The 15,065-nt window shown below is 46.5% G+C and overlaps 1 protein-coding gene across 1 annotated transcript; it reads right to left on the bottom strand.

Moving 5' to 3' along the window:
* Positions 1–2,971: 2,971 nt before the first annotated feature.
* On the bottom strand, positions 2,972–14,379 carry LOC142768922 (endothelin-converting enzyme 2-like). Its single transcript, XM_075871496.1, has 3 exons — positions 13,475–14,379; positions 12,182–12,877; positions 2,972–6,948 (listed from the first exon to the last, which is right to left on the bottom strand). The coding sequence occupies exons 1-3, from the start codon at positions 13,862–13,864 to the stop codon at positions 5,977–5,979; spliced, it is 2,058 nt and encodes a 685-aa protein (XP_075727611.1). The 5' UTR covers positions 13,865–14,379; the 3' UTR covers positions 2,972–5,976.
* Between the last annotated feature and the right edge of the window lie 686 nt (positions 14,380–15,065).

Raw genomic sequence — 15,065 nt, 5'->3', positions numbered from 1 at the left:
TAGCGCAAAGCATCCTTTATCTATAAACTCTCTAACGTACAGTCACCTTTCAATAAGAAAACGTGAACATCAGAAACGCCTCACACATATTGTGACACAAGGTGACTAGGAAGAGTGTGGCAGTCATTGTTGCCGAAAGTTAACTTGTGCTTAGAAAACCAACTCAAAGTACAATCAAAGTGCGCCGTACTCTCACAGCGACAATAAATATCATCAGCCTTTGGGGATCAGATCATCACCGGAGCGTGTCTTCTCTATGCGTACGATACAGATACCATCCAGCGTTATCGCGGGTGCTCGCGTCAGCTCGGGATTGAACTCTCGTAGAGCGCGTAATTGAAAGAGTAATTGTGGCATTTTCACGTCTCGAAACCCCGATGTAACTACGAGGGATGCAGACGAGGGAGCTCCGGTAATGGTGGTTGTCTAGTTCGTTAAGGCGCAGTCATATCCAGAGGTATACCCTTCGGCAAAATAAGTTGGGCGTGCGAGCGGCGACCGCAATCAGAAAAAAACTGTACAGAATTGCATCGCTGCGCCGTCTTACGTTGCGTATCTGGCGACGAGCATCACCGTTCGCGCTCTTTATCACTCGTAGTCACGTCTTTATTACGCTCTTGCAGCAAGCTAACTGATCGCATGCGGCATATTATGGTAGGGTTAACTCTCTTTGATCAATCCGCCACAGGCAAACTTCGGTGGAGACACGGTGGTGGTGATAGATACGCCACTGGCTTTGCCCTTATCGACAGATAACGAGTAGCAACTGGACCTTCCCTTCTCATGCTAGTAAGCTGAAGCATATTTCCTGGCTAAACCCCTTTTTGTCTTCGGTACCCTCAATCGTATTTCAATTGCACCCGACAGGTTTACCCCCTCCCCCCCCCCCCCCACAAAAAAAAAACATCCACAGAAGAGGCCAGTGCCAAACTGTGCATATGTGGCACCAGTTTGTCACTCATACAAAATATGTTATATTATTAATCGGGTAAAGTGAGCTGCATACTCATCACGCCAATTGCACCCCAGTCGGACTGAGTGCATCACAAATTCAACAAGAAAAGCGGCCCAATCGGAAAACGGTACTTGTAATGAGTTAGTAGCTACAATCAAGAACAAAGGCATGTCTGTGAGGTTGATTAGCCGCGTGTTCTCCCTGATGTCGTCATTAGACGCTCAGTGTCTGACCGCGTGCCAGCGAAGTTATTCGATTGTGGTCACCGCTCACGCGTCTTGACTTATTTTGTCTACGGGTGTACACGCGCCTCTATAGAGTTTCGATTGTGCAGTTTGTGGAAAGAAATATAGCTCTCAACGTGCAATTTTGACGGTTACAGACTCTCCTGAGAAGCGTCAACATCTAAGCGCATCATAGTAGAGGTCAACTCATCAATATTGTCACATTCCTTCCTCAAGTTTAATTGTCGCCCCGTTGCACTGTAATTCTCAGCGAAAACCGCACCTGCAGTATTCGAAAAGCTTCAGGGCTGTCATAGATGATTTAGTTAACATTAAGCCCACAACGCGAACATTACAGATTATTCTGGAACCGAGCTGCTGACCCGCCGGTCGCGGGTTCGTATCCCGGCTGCGGTGGCTGCATTTTCGATGGAGGCGGAAATGTTGTAGGCCCGTGTGCTCTGGTTTGGGTGCACGTTAAAGAACCCCAGGTGGTCGAAATTTCCGAAGCCCTCCACTACGGCGTCTCTCATAATCATACTGGTGGTTTTGGTACGGTAAACCCCACATATCAATATCATTTTGAAACCGACGTGGTTGCTAGCGATAGTGGTAGAATATTCGACGGCGCCTGTGTAAATGCTGACGTGCTTCAGCGTTCGCCAGTTGATCGATTGCCGACGCTCTGTTCACCGCGATATCAGTGTCTCGCTCTAATCTGGCTTTTCTTTTAGGTGGCCACAAGTTCAGCCCAATAAACAGTTTAACCTGAACACCCAGTCTGCTCCTTTCGTCCGCGTCCCGACCCCGTGACAATCTCAAGTAACAGTGTTGAAGCCGTTTCTCCACAACAGAAACAGAAGCGCCTTTCTCGTTTTGTTCTAAGCTTGTAACAAATTATTTTCCGTTACAGGCTCATGTAATGTGAAAGTAACGCGTTACCATTAACTTTCTAAAAAAAGAACGCGTCATTACAACAACGTTACATTTCGCTTTTCATATACAAATATAGTTTAGCCCAATTCTGCAGCGAAGTAACGTAAGTTCTACACAGAAAACCAGTCTACACCCTTAAGGGTGTTTTGCCGTCTTTTAACTTACACTCTTGCACCCTATGATAAAGTGTTTTGATAAAGCAAAGTACTCATTTAATGGGTGTTTTGACGCATCGAAACACCCTTTTTTCAAAACGGTGTTTCAATAACCAAACACACTTAAATATGAATGTCATTACACCCTTACAACACTAAAAAAAACGTGTTATCACAGCTCTAAATCAAAAAGGTATTATTACACAGTTAAAATTTTAAATATAGGATGTTACACTATCAAACTCTAATGAAGGGCGCTATTACACCATTTCCTCAGCAGCCATGCGGGTCCATGCTGGACGTTGTTCGTGTGCATTAGTGATCCTTGAATGGCCATACTTCCTAAAAGGTCCTTGCGTTTCAAGCGCCACCTGCTCTAAAAAAATACGCCAGGCCTGCGTGGAAGGCGCAGCACAGACACAGCGAAAGCTAGAAGAGTGGCCTTTCAGAGCCTTATCCAAACGCTAATTGGGTAAATACTGCAATCCCACTTGCTTGGTACCCGTTAGGGCATTAATAAGAAACTTTTGTGTAGTCAGCCGGCATTCGCTATGTTATCTTTCTTCGTTCGTCTGAGAAGCGTGCTATCCGCTAAACACTTGCAAGGAATTTCGTGCCAATTGTTCATGCAGTGGCTGATGACAATAAGAAATAATGGTTGAAGCAAGGAGGATTAAAAAAATTGCTGCAGTGGAAGCTCCCGCAATGCCTTGCTAGCAGAAGTGAAGCCGTGTTTTGCCACTGCCAAGATGGCGGAAAGATGCTCTTTTCTGATAGTGCCCACTTAGAGATCAAGTGGTTTCGATATGTTGGTGAAAACTTTACGTTACTTCTATAATAAAAGACAATTGCTCCCGACGAGAAAACACACAAAAACGAGTATTGATGACTGAATTTCTCAAGTACTTTGCCTCCAATCGAAGGCTCACTAAGGAAAACTAGTAACACTAAGACGCACTTGGAGCACTATGTGACCCGAAAAAGTTTCAACATTACACTCGTTGGGGGTGCGAGGGACACCCACAGTAAATGATTTGTTGGTTCGTCTGTGGGTTTAGCGTCCCGCAATCAATCAGGACGCCATATGGACGTCAGACTCTACCCAGGCAGCGCTGCGAAAAACGCCACCATCAGCGCCCCCATCGCCGCGCCGGTCATAAATGGGTAGTTGACAGAGAGCCGTCCGCAAGCGAATGTGCATAGGCCCTCCTGTTTCGTTGATCTTGAGGTGCGGTTTTCTGAAAATCAAGAACCTGGCAAGCTTACTACTTCGATCCAACCTCGCTTCATAAAGTTAGGAAGCTCAAGAAAACGAAATGCGGGCACAATGCAAAAGATGTTCCATTTATTTCGGCATGCTGCAACTGGCAATTTAAATGCAGGCGAGCATCGCAAGACATCGAGTTCGAGGCAAGCATTCCGACGTGCGTTCTGTAATGCCTAAAAACGTTTAACTTGTAGCAACAGCTCCTCGCAGCATAAGCTTACCGCTTCTGGTGTTGCTATACTACTGGACAACCTTTTTTTGGCAATGAAGAGAAAACTACGGGGGCGGAGCTATACCGCACATGCACTTCTCCGCCAAGTATTTCGAATGACGGCCGTGTTTAGATAACAGCGCTACATTCAATTACCTATATCTGCTTAGAGAGCTATTCGTGAGTGGAATTCCTCACAAGCGTTTCGGGCGAGTCATCGAAATAGCTGGATGGTGAAGAGCGCCACTAGAAGATGAAGATGCCATTTGGACAGTGAGGGGTATGTTAAAGGAGCGACGTTTTCACAACTGCCAAAAGGCAAAAGGACACCACATGAAGCAAAATAATTACGGATATGTCGTTGGTGTACGCTGCGTCTCCTTATGAACAACATCCCGTAGAAAATAAAGTGGTGTCGTTTTTCATGATATTCACGTGTAAAATGGGGACGCAATCGTGGGACTCATGATATTCTCCAGCGGTAGCACACCCCGGCTTTGCTCCGTAGCCTTCTCTTGAATGGGAAGAAAAGTTGTCCGCCTGTATAACATCCATGCTGCTGTAGACATGGTTACGTAACTGTACGCAACTAGTTATAAAAAAACATATGCGGCTGTGTGATGCATGTCCGTGCGTGAATTTCTAGCTATCTTTAGCGCCACTTAGTAACGTTCTGTGTTTGGCGACACAGTTTTCCTGTTCGAAGGATGTCTCCATGCACACTTTGTGTGCTGATGTGGTCGAGTGGTTCTCTCGCTTGGTGGAGAAAGCTGCACTCGGCAGCTCCCATTTTGGTGCCTTCTCACGGCATACCTTCGCGTCGGGCTACACTGGGTGACCCTCCAGGACTTGCTCCACTCTACTGGCTACGAGGAAGGCAGTGGCGTTGCGCTTTCGTCCCTACTGGCCTTCCTTGAAGATTCAACGTAATAGCGCGGCTTTTCCAAGCTACTCGCACGGTTATCCAACACTTCTATTTGAGAGTAAAATTTTTTTCTCCATCTTTCTTTTTAATTGTCCTGTCGTTTTCTTTTCTCTCTCCCTGCCTCTTTCATCCCCATTCCCCGTAAGTGTTTCGGTTAAATGTTCTCACGGAGACACTTGTCATGCCCTTCTCCCCCATTTCTCGGCCAACATTCTTCTTTTATTTATTCTATTTTTTCAAATGAATAAACAGTCGCTAACTAAAGATGATTATCCATGGTATGGTAGTAACTGCTTGGCACAGGACATTTCGTCTAAATGCGACATAAGACGACGACCAACTGAGCCTCTAAAGTGCTCCATTTTTAAACTTACTTTACTGTAAAATTTTAAAACTAAGATTAACAGTTATATGCTCGGGCATCTTCAAAAAATCAATGTTCACAAAATTGAAGTTTAGGTTTGCGGCAAATTCCTAGGGCCACGTAAAAAAAAACTTTCTGGTAGTAAGAAGGTGCCGCGATGTTATTTTTGAACTTCAGAAAACTACCACATTCGAGAACCTTCCTGTTATGCCGGCCGATGTGGACATATTCGGAGAGTTTAATGAAAAAACCATTACGTAGGCAGGCCTAGAAAAAGGTGTAGGGATGATCAACTTCATCATAAGTGATTTGAACAACTAGATTCTTCAAAATTTTTTTCTTTTCGATGCAGGTCTTCGAATAACTGTTGTGAAATGACCGAGCATCCACTGCGGCTTTGGGTGGTGCACAATCCCCCTTGCCCGACGGCCAGTTGTTGGGAAGAACAAAGCCGCAACACGCCTTGGATGACACCTACTTTTTGAAAAATTGGCTGCGTGGGACCTCGCCCTACTTGGAAGAATAAGTCATGCACCTTGAACATCGCGAGAATGTGGTTTGTATGAAACCACGCAGGAAAATCATTAAAGGACAATGATTCGCAAGTATTCCGCGCAATAGTCATAAAACAAGAAGAGTTCATTCCAGCTGCAATAAGTAGCTCAAGTTATAGATAACGTAATTAAGCCCTATTGTTTGGTAGTCCCGTAAATATATTCTAGGACAAATAGCGCAAAAAAGTTTGTCGATGACCGGTCATAAAACAAGTCATAAAACAAGAAGAGTTCATTTCAGCTGCAATAAGTACCTTAAGGTATAGATAGCGCAATTAAGCTCTATTATTTGGTAGTCCCGTATATAAATTCTAGGGCAAATAGCGCAAAAAAGTTTGTCGATGGCCGGAGCGTAATAATGGTGATAGATTTCGCGCAGCCCAAGTCAATAATGAAAGGTACAACGCGTTGACGGGTTGAGGGCTGCGTCAGAGGGACAGCCGAAGGCTTCCGCAAAGTGCTTCTGATTGGAAACCGGCATGTTGCAACGCAGCGCGTACGCCGGGTACTTGTCCTCGGTTTCCCACGAGTACGCATTCTTCGCGCAAAACACGAAGCAGCCCGCTACGAAGAATAGTTGCTCCGGCGAGTAGCCGAGCGCTCCCTGCTGCGTCGGAAGAGTGGCGTACGCCAGCCGGGCTTTCTCGGCGCCGGCGGTGTCCGCGAATGCCTCCGAGAGCACGTTGAAAGCGTGTACCTCGCTGTCCGTGTAGTTGGCTAGCTGAGAATCCACGCAGCGCTGCTTCTCAAGGAAGATCTCGAAAGACTGCTTCGACCACCAGCTCGCGGTGTCACCGGTCCTGGTAAGAGAACTAAGCTGCGGATCGAACGCATGCGACAGCTCGTGACCTAGGATCTTGCCGATGGATCCGTAGGTCACCATTCGAGCTACCCCGTTGGGCACGAACGGTGGAACCATGATGGCCGGCAGTATGGCCATGATGTGGAATAGCGGCAGGTAGAAGGCGTTCACGTCCGTCGAGCTGAGCGGTATGTCTTCGCGGTACACTGTCACCTTTGGGTCTTCGCGAATGAGGCGCTTGTACTTGTCTGATCTCTGCTGCCTAGACCGGATGTACCACTGGAAGAAGGGCAGCGACTGGTCCTCTACCAGGTAGTCGTAGAAGGCGTCTAGGGCCTCAGTACTGTTGAGGTGCGCCGGCAAGGGTATGATGGGAACGAGATCACCTACGTGACCCATGGCACCCGCTGCGGTGGACTCGTCCATCCATGACAGAGTGGCGAAGTTGCGCTCCGTGGCATCGCGCAGGGCATTCCACGTGTCTGTCGTGTTGCGCACTGCCTCTGCCTGCTCCATGCTGTCGACGAAAAAGCGGGCTAAGGCGTAGCCGGCCACCTGCGGTTCAGTGTGTCACAAATGTCATATCACATCAGAATGACCTAAATAAGTGGAAAACCCAAGGGCTCATTTGGTCATACGTGATAATAGTTGCCCATTAGCTATGATTACAATCACGCGAGAAGCACTACTTATGCTTCACGTGTCTCCGTGGTCTAGTGGCTATGGTGCTTGGGTGCCTACCTGAAGGTTTGCAAGATTGAATGTCGGACGCGGCTGTCGCACATCGATGGGAGCGAAAGGCAGAGGTCCATGTGTGTGGATAGAGGCGCACTTAAAAAAAAACACTATGTAATACCCAGAGCCCTCCACTCCGACGTCCCTCATTATGATGAAAATGTTGCGCTACAGAGACCGGGACAAAAGAGCTTAGGGAGGACACACGTTAAGATGTTGACGTGACAAGCGCGAACTATAAACCAAATTTGTTGACTAATGAAATAATGCATCAATCAATCAATCAATCAATCAATCAATCAATCAATCAATCAATCAATCAATCAATCAATCAATCAATCAGTCAATCAATCAATCAATAAATAAATAAATAAATAAATAAATAAATAAATAAATAAATAAATCAACATAATTTTTGTTGAGTTCACACGCACTGGGTAACATTCTTTCACAGCCATCGTGTTGTGAATTCTTGTGTGAACATAACATGGCATGCAGTTTAGCGTAGTCGCAAACTGATAAGGTCATCTGAATATTGAACACGCACTCGGCATGCCCTTTCACATTTTAGGAGAAACACTTTTCTATGCTCATACCATGCAAACGTAAAGCTGTTTTCTCATGCCCAATCATTTCATGCTCTAAAGAGTTGCCTGCTGTGCCGGTTTAGATTATTCTGGATGAACATGCGTGGCTGTGTATTCTTCAGCTCACTTTTATTTCTCATCCAGAGATCCTTGATTAACTGTCCGGAAAACCGAATAGTGATTGCTGGAATGTTATCCTGTCGTCTAGGCAGCCTATGGGCACAGACTATATCCTTCTGAGAAAGAGGTGGGACATCAAGCTTGTCCACGACCTAGTTTAGAACTGACACAAGGTTGTTCGCCCTGCACAGCAGGCACTCCTGAACTTCTAAGTTTAGTTGGCGACTTTGGTACTCTAGATCGCGCATTTCCTTCTGAGCTTGCAGCGAGTGATTATACTGTTTTTACTTTCTAATTCAGAAACTGTATTTCTTAGTATCTTTATTTCACTTTCCTGGGCGCTGATCCTATTCTTCAGCTCATTAAACGTGTTAGACGTGAACATAAATGATTGTTTGATACCCTCAACCTCTTCCATGGGTGAAGAAAGTTTCTCGACTTTAGAGTTTACACAAGAACTGCAGCGACATTCACATCAGAGGAATCCTTTCCACTTTGATTATATTTCTTGGTACTCTCACGGCTTACACAACGCCAAGTTTTTTTGTACTTTCTGGTTTTCTCTTGTAGGACATCCCCGAAATTCCGCCAAACTTCCCAAAACGATAGCGTTTGACAAAGTACTTGATTTGGTTGGTTGGTGCTGCATGGTAGACGAAGAAAGTGCTTAACAGCGCAAACGACCGGAGGGGCTAGAAGAGACGAGAACCGAGCGGTCAGGTACACTCAGAAAACGTACAGGTACACTCAGAAAATTTGACAGCACCATATTCATCCGACAGGGTGAGCTGGCAAGAAAAACAGATGTCAGACATTGCTTCGAAGTGTAAAAACAAAACACAGCTGCCACGTACAATATAGCGGGAAGCAAGACAGCAGTGGCAGCAGCCTTAAAGGTAACGTTCTTTAAGAAAGGCGTAGTACAACAACCAACTAGAAGCAACATTAGCCATTTAGCCAGCCTACTTGGCAAATTTGTTTCAGACATGGCCATAGCCCATATCCACCCCACGTGTAAAACCAGAAGACAGTTCAACAAGACTGGCTCCCTCGGGCCCCTTCGCAAATCTCCATTGCGTTTTGAATTATTTTTCCTTCAATAAAATTGGTTGAGAGTTCACGGCCTTCGTGTCGACATCGTGACGTGTGTCATCCCAATATTCTCTTTCCTAATACTGTAGTGCCCTATGTTAATCATGCTATACCAACTAGCCTCACACCTCACTTAGCTAGCATCCATTGTTGATTTGATTGATATGTGGAGTTTAACGTCCCAAAACCACCATATGAATATGAGAGACGCCGTAGTGGAGGGCTCCGGAAATTTCGACCACCTGGGGTTCTTAACGTGCACCCAAATCTGAGTACACGGGCCTACAACATTTCCGCCTCCATCAGAAACGCAGCCGCCGCAGCCGGGATTCGAACCCGTGACCTGATAGTCAGCAGCCGAGTACCTTAGCCACTAGACCACCGCGGCGGGGCAGCATCCCTTGTTACCATATGTTGCTTTTGGAACATAACCATCAATTAAGAGTATTACTTTTTCATATGCTGCGTGAGCTGTTATTCAGCACGGTGTCTCCTTTTGACCGTGTTAGGCATTTTGTAATGCGTCAAGCTGCTTACGTAGCTTTTGCACCCGTGCGACTAACTAGCGTGCATTCTGGACAATAACTTATTCGATTTGAATAATATGCACTGAGCTCGCACATGCTGTTGAACGTGGATACAGAATTATAAATATTTGATAAAAAGAGTAACTCGGATAAAGCGCACGTGTCGATTGTCTCGCCTTTGATATTTTTGCAATTAGTGGTGAACTGAAATATGTGCATTATACAATTTCTTATTACAAAATTTACGACTATAGTATGTTTTTTTATTGGCTGTGAACTGGCAACTGTGCACGAAACTGTTTCATACTGCACAGACTTAAAGAAGCAGTGACATCAACTTGACGCATGTCGCGTTTTTTGCGTCAACGCGTACTTATCCATCCCCTTGGAATGATTTGGTTAAAAGAAATAAAACAGAGGGAGGAATATGTCTAATATAGATTAGTATGACCAGTGTAAAAAACCCAATTTAAAACGGGTGCAATGCTCGCCAATTTTCAGCACTGCCAAGCGGCCACCTCCCGCAGTCCCACCCCATTGCATCACGTTGCCAGAGGAAACAGTGACGTGACCTTCAGTTGACATTTCGTCTGCTTGGCGCGCATGTCTTCGCCACCCCATCGTCGTCACTGCCGTCATCAGCGTCCGCAAGCGACTATAAAGACACTGAGAAGTATGAAATGATGGTAATTTGTAGAATGGCGGATCATTTTCGGCACGATCCTCTGCTGAACAGTGTCTCTGAAATCGACGCCGAACCTAGCAGCGACGAAACAGCTGGAGACGCACGTCTGAGCCACACTGGCTGGTAAGACATACGAACGTTGCATACTTGTTCGCGATGACCATAGCTTCAGATAATCACGTTCGCGCTAATGTCGCCAGGACAAATAAACTGAAGTGGTACAACAAAAACACTGCATTCACTCAAACGCACTGCACCAAGAGAGCGGAAAAAAGCAAGTGAAGCCGTTGCTAGGCAGCCAGGCATCACCGCCAGACGGTACCACATGTAGTCACCACGACGACAACACTAAAATTGACGACGTCATCGCTTTTCGCACGTCGTCACTAGAACCCTGAGGCGTGGCCTTGGGGCTTGGTGAACACGTCAAAAATTGCCGTTGCCTCACGCCCGGGACTTATACTTTGCTAAAAAAAAATCTCGTGGTTACCAAGCAGTCGAATGAATGCCACATCTCGAGTTTGAAAGTTGGTGTGACTCTTCCATTTGTAGTGACAAAGTTTACTCATGCCCCGCCGACAAGTCTACATTTCTTCCCCTCCCCAAACTTTTTTCGCCATAAATAGAGCGTGAAAAATTACTATTTCAAAGGGGTGCCTCCCTTATCAAACAAGTGCCCCCCAAAAAACATTTCTGGCTACGCCACTGGGTACACGTCAAGATCACACGATGAACAACGGCAGAGGTTGCAAGTGGCGTATATTGCACCTATTAGTGGCACCTGTTTGAAAGGCCTGGTAGTGTTTAGAAAATGCTCGAGCGTTTATCTAAAGTTAATTTTCAACGCTAAAGTACAGAATCCGGGTCTTCACAGGCGTTGATAGAGTGCTGAGAAGTTTGAAATACCAAAAAGACCAAATACAACAGCACGGTACAGCGAATTTTTGATTAACTTCCTAGAAACTGAGTGCTGTATCAGGACGTCATGGCTTAAGGTGGGATCATAAAACATTAAAACACCGCAACGTTTAAATTTATGAGCGTTTCGGCTTACTCAATTGTCCTCTAATCTCCTAGATTGGTCCACGAAGTCAGTAATGGTATTAGAAACGGATGAGCAAGCCGGTGCGTGCTGTGCCAACGTGATCCCCAGCTGGGCCATGACGCGAAGATTCAGCGTGAACTGCGCATGCAAAACCGAAACTATCCGCATAAGAGCAGTTGTGCCAGATTGGTTTGGGGGTTATATGCAACTACGTCACGCCAACGTAAAGCGAAGCCATGGGTACCATAACGGGCGTTATTTTGTCAATTTGGCGTAGCGGGGTGTCAGACTTGCACACAAGAGATTCGCGGTTGGAGTCGCGATGCCGCGCGATTCGCGACCAGATAAAAAAAAAGAAAGGTGATGGTAGAACTTCATGAAAAGAAGCCTAGATGTAGTTCCGTATGCGGGTGACCACATACAGTAATGCACTCACTCACGATAAAAGCACTGTATACCCTTGTGCAATACTTGACCACTGCATAGATTAATAGGAAAGCCATGCCGCGGTGGTCTAGTGGTTATGGAGCGCACCTACTTGTCCTAAGGTCACGTAATCAAATCGAGACAGAGGCGGCTGAATTTTTGAGGGGGGTGAAAATGTTTGAAGCCCATCTGCTTAGACTGTGGCGCACGTCAAAGAGCCCGAGGTGTTCGAAGTTTCCGGAGCCCTCCACTACAGTGGCTCATAATTTTGATTGTTGTTTTAGAGCGTTAAAACCCAGATAATAAAACTATTATTATTAGATGAATACTGGAGGGAAACAGCGTGAAAGACGAAACACCAGGCAAAGAAGGACACACGCAACAGTGCTGTTGTATACGTCGTTTTCTGCCTGGTCGATCACCTATCGCGCTGATTCTCTTCAAAGTTTTGTACCAACATGCTGAAGCAACCACATTAGCAGCTGGGTACACCAATTATCTTTCTATAATGCGAGCGGATACTCCACAAGATCCACAAGCGGGTTACTACACGCAACGTAAACCAAATCACCTCATTCGCCGCTTGCAAGCAGCGTGCCACAGCCTGGAAGGAATTCCCGAAGGCCGACTTCCCAGATACGCAGCTCAACAAGGACGACGACATCCCGAAGTTCATGGATGTGACAATGTTCCAGCCGCTGAACAGCACCAGATCCACGTAGTGCGCCTGCTTGGAAGATCTGAGCAACTCCTTGAGCACGAGACCTGTGTTCTTCAAGGTAAGCACCTCCTCGTCCTTGTTAACGGACTTGTGCTCCAGCAGGTGCCTGTTGATGGCGTTGAGCAAGGAGTCCAACGGTGCTTGATCTTTGACGTCATCAGCCAGGGCCTCTATGGTGGTGTAGCTGGGGATTATTCCATCGAGACTGATGAACGCCTCGATGTGATAGATCAAGTCCAGGTACACAAAGAAGATGATTTCACCGAGGTTGAACGCCGTGTCGCCGCTTATCGAAGGCGCTACCAGCGGCATGCAAGCGGCTATCTTTTCCGGATCGAACGGATCGTGATTCCCAGTGGGCTTTATGTACATAGACAGGGCGTAGCGTCTGTCCGTCCTCAGGTACGGCTCTAGCGTCAGCAACACGGGCGTTGGTAGGTTGTAGTCTAATGACATGCCGAGCAAGTACTCGATCACGTCGAAGTTTTCCGGAAGCGTCAGGGCTGGCCACGTGACGCTGAACTTGCTGAATATGTCGAATAGAACCTGTGTTCGAAAAAAAAATATTTTGGTGAGGTTGCAGGACATGCTAAAAGATCAACAATAGATAAGCTGCCTTGAATACCAGGGGCGTAGCCCGAAATTTACTTCAAAAAACGAAGAAGGGGGGGGGGGGCGTTCAACCATTATTTCGTGCATATGTTCGTTATATATACGCAAAAAATTCGAGGGAGGCAATATGAAACCCCTTCCCTCCCTCCTTTGGCTATTGCACTATCGCACGCAGTGCTGACAGGCACCAGAATAATTCCTATGGCGTGTGGTTATATAGAGTGCACAGACCCTTAGATTGATGCTACAGAATTTTGACTGTCGAAATCAGGCAATTTTGGCTATTTATCACACTCATGATTGTGTATCCGTAAACCTACCGCGGTACAGCGATTCACAGGTGACGTAATTAATATTTTCTCGCTCAAGAATAAATATACTTGACAATTGGCAGTGATGCCAATGAGTGCCAAACTTTTCTCTCACCCTCATCCTTGTGCTCTCTCGGTCCATGTCCTGAGGTACTCCTAGCAATGAATCTGAACTTACTAGCCAGGCAACGTGTCCCTGCTTACATAAACATTGACTCACCTGGACATCTTCTCGCAGTTCATTGAAGGCTTTCCGACAAGCCTGGTACCCGGAGACGACCTGCTTCACTGCCTTTGATTGATGCTGAGGAGCAGGCCGCTCTAGCTCGTGGAGGAAGAAGCTCATTGTTCGGGCGTGGAGGAGATGGAGGTTGCTGGTGAAGGCGGCATACCTGCGAGACCAGTGCGCGCACACGTGCTCGTACAAGTTGTCGCACGGGTCTACGCTACGGTCGAGGCTGGCGTCCAGTTCCTGGACGTAGTCGTAGCACTTGGTCGGGTGATCGCACCACGGGTAAGCCCACAGGGCAAGCCAGTCCACCAGGATCCTGCCAGCGTAGCATGCAGCGCTGACGAGGAGGACGGCGGCGGGGTTTGGGCTGCCCGACATCGTGAAATAATATGACGCATACGTATAGTGCTGAAGAGCTGTCGTCACTGACTTGATTTTCACGGGGCAACTAAGACGATGACGACGTGTCCCTGCTTGCTTGTACCTTACTTCTTGGCTGTTACCCACTACGAGCTATTGAACAAGACACTGAAGGGTAATATAAAGGGACGATGATTCATACAAAAACATTCTGATGTGAAGCATCTATGCGGTATATTAGACTCGGCGACAACTTTTCTTGGCACTGAAGAGAAAGCTATGGAGCCAAATTACGTGAATCCTACCGCCAGTGAAGATACTTTCGAAGTACAGCACCCGTATTTTCAACATTAAATATGAATATTTCTTCATTTTTTGCGTGGAGCTATTTTAGACAGGATGCAGCTGACACCTGTGAAATATTCGTATTTCGTTTAATTTATTGTTAAAACTACGCGTTTTCGAACGCGTAAAAAAGTACCGCCTTTTTACGTGCACCTCAAATGATGAGCGGCGTCTGTGTCTATACATGAAATGCTAATGGTGCTTCCCCCCCCCCCCTCCCGTCACTATCCACAGCGTTACGAGACGCGCGCCAAAATGAACTACTTTTCGTATAGTGCTGAATGTGCAGAATCTCTGCCTCCGTAGCTTACCCTTCAGTGCCAAGAAAAGCTGTCGCCAAGTATACACCTTTTCACAGGAGGGAAAAAGCATCGCCATGATGGGCTGCACGTGGGAGTACGAAGGCTAAGGGTGCAGCCTTGCCATTGCATTTTTGAGGGGTCACGCCAATTCGCACAGCCCATAGAAGACTATGGCGGCACCAAGGATGGTGTTTTGAAAAGGTCAATAGTCTTTTTTAATGTCAGGCCGCGTCCATACAACTGCTGCGGACGCGCAACTTAATCTCTCCGTTTTGAAACGAAGTGAGTAATCTCTACATTGACAGCGGCAACATATAAGAAAGGAGGCCATAAGCTCGTACCACAGGCTTTAATAGATCGCAGTGCTGCATCTCAGCTTAGTGCAACCCTGGCCTACCGTCTTGGTGACCTACCGTCCGGGTTGAAATGCCTCAGATGCATCCGAGCTTATGTAGTAGCAATCGACTTATCGCCACAAGTATGTGATGAATTGTACCTGTTTTTTTGTGCGCGCCCCATGTTGAACACACCATTCGATGAGGTGTACATCGTCTTGCAGTGCATATTAGAGT

Source organism: Rhipicephalus microplus, chromosome 8, assembly GCF_043290135.1.
Source record: "Rhipicephalus microplus isolate Deutch F79 chromosome 8, USDA_Rmic, whole genome shotgun sequence".
Taxonomy (NCBI): domain Eukaryota; kingdom Metazoa; phylum Arthropoda; class Arachnida; order Ixodida; family Ixodidae; genus Rhipicephalus; species Rhipicephalus microplus.
Note: the sequence above shows the minus strand (reverse complement) of the source record. Positions and strands in the feature narration are given on the sequence as shown.

Bases quoted from the DNA above. Each gene is read 5' to 3' on its own strand.
- LOC142768922 (XM_075871496.1), bottom strand. From the start codon at position 13,864: ATGTCGGGCAGCCCAAACCCCGCCGCCGTCCTCCTCGTCAGCGCTGCA. The intron at 12,878-13,474 runs GTGAGTCAATGT...TTTCGAACACAG, and splicing joins AACTGCGAGAAGATGTCCAG to GTTCTATTCGACATATTCAG. The intron at 6,949-12,181 runs GTGATTTGGTTT...ACTGAACCGCAG, and splicing joins GCTTGCAAGCGGCGAATGAG to GTGGCCGGCTACGCCTTAGC.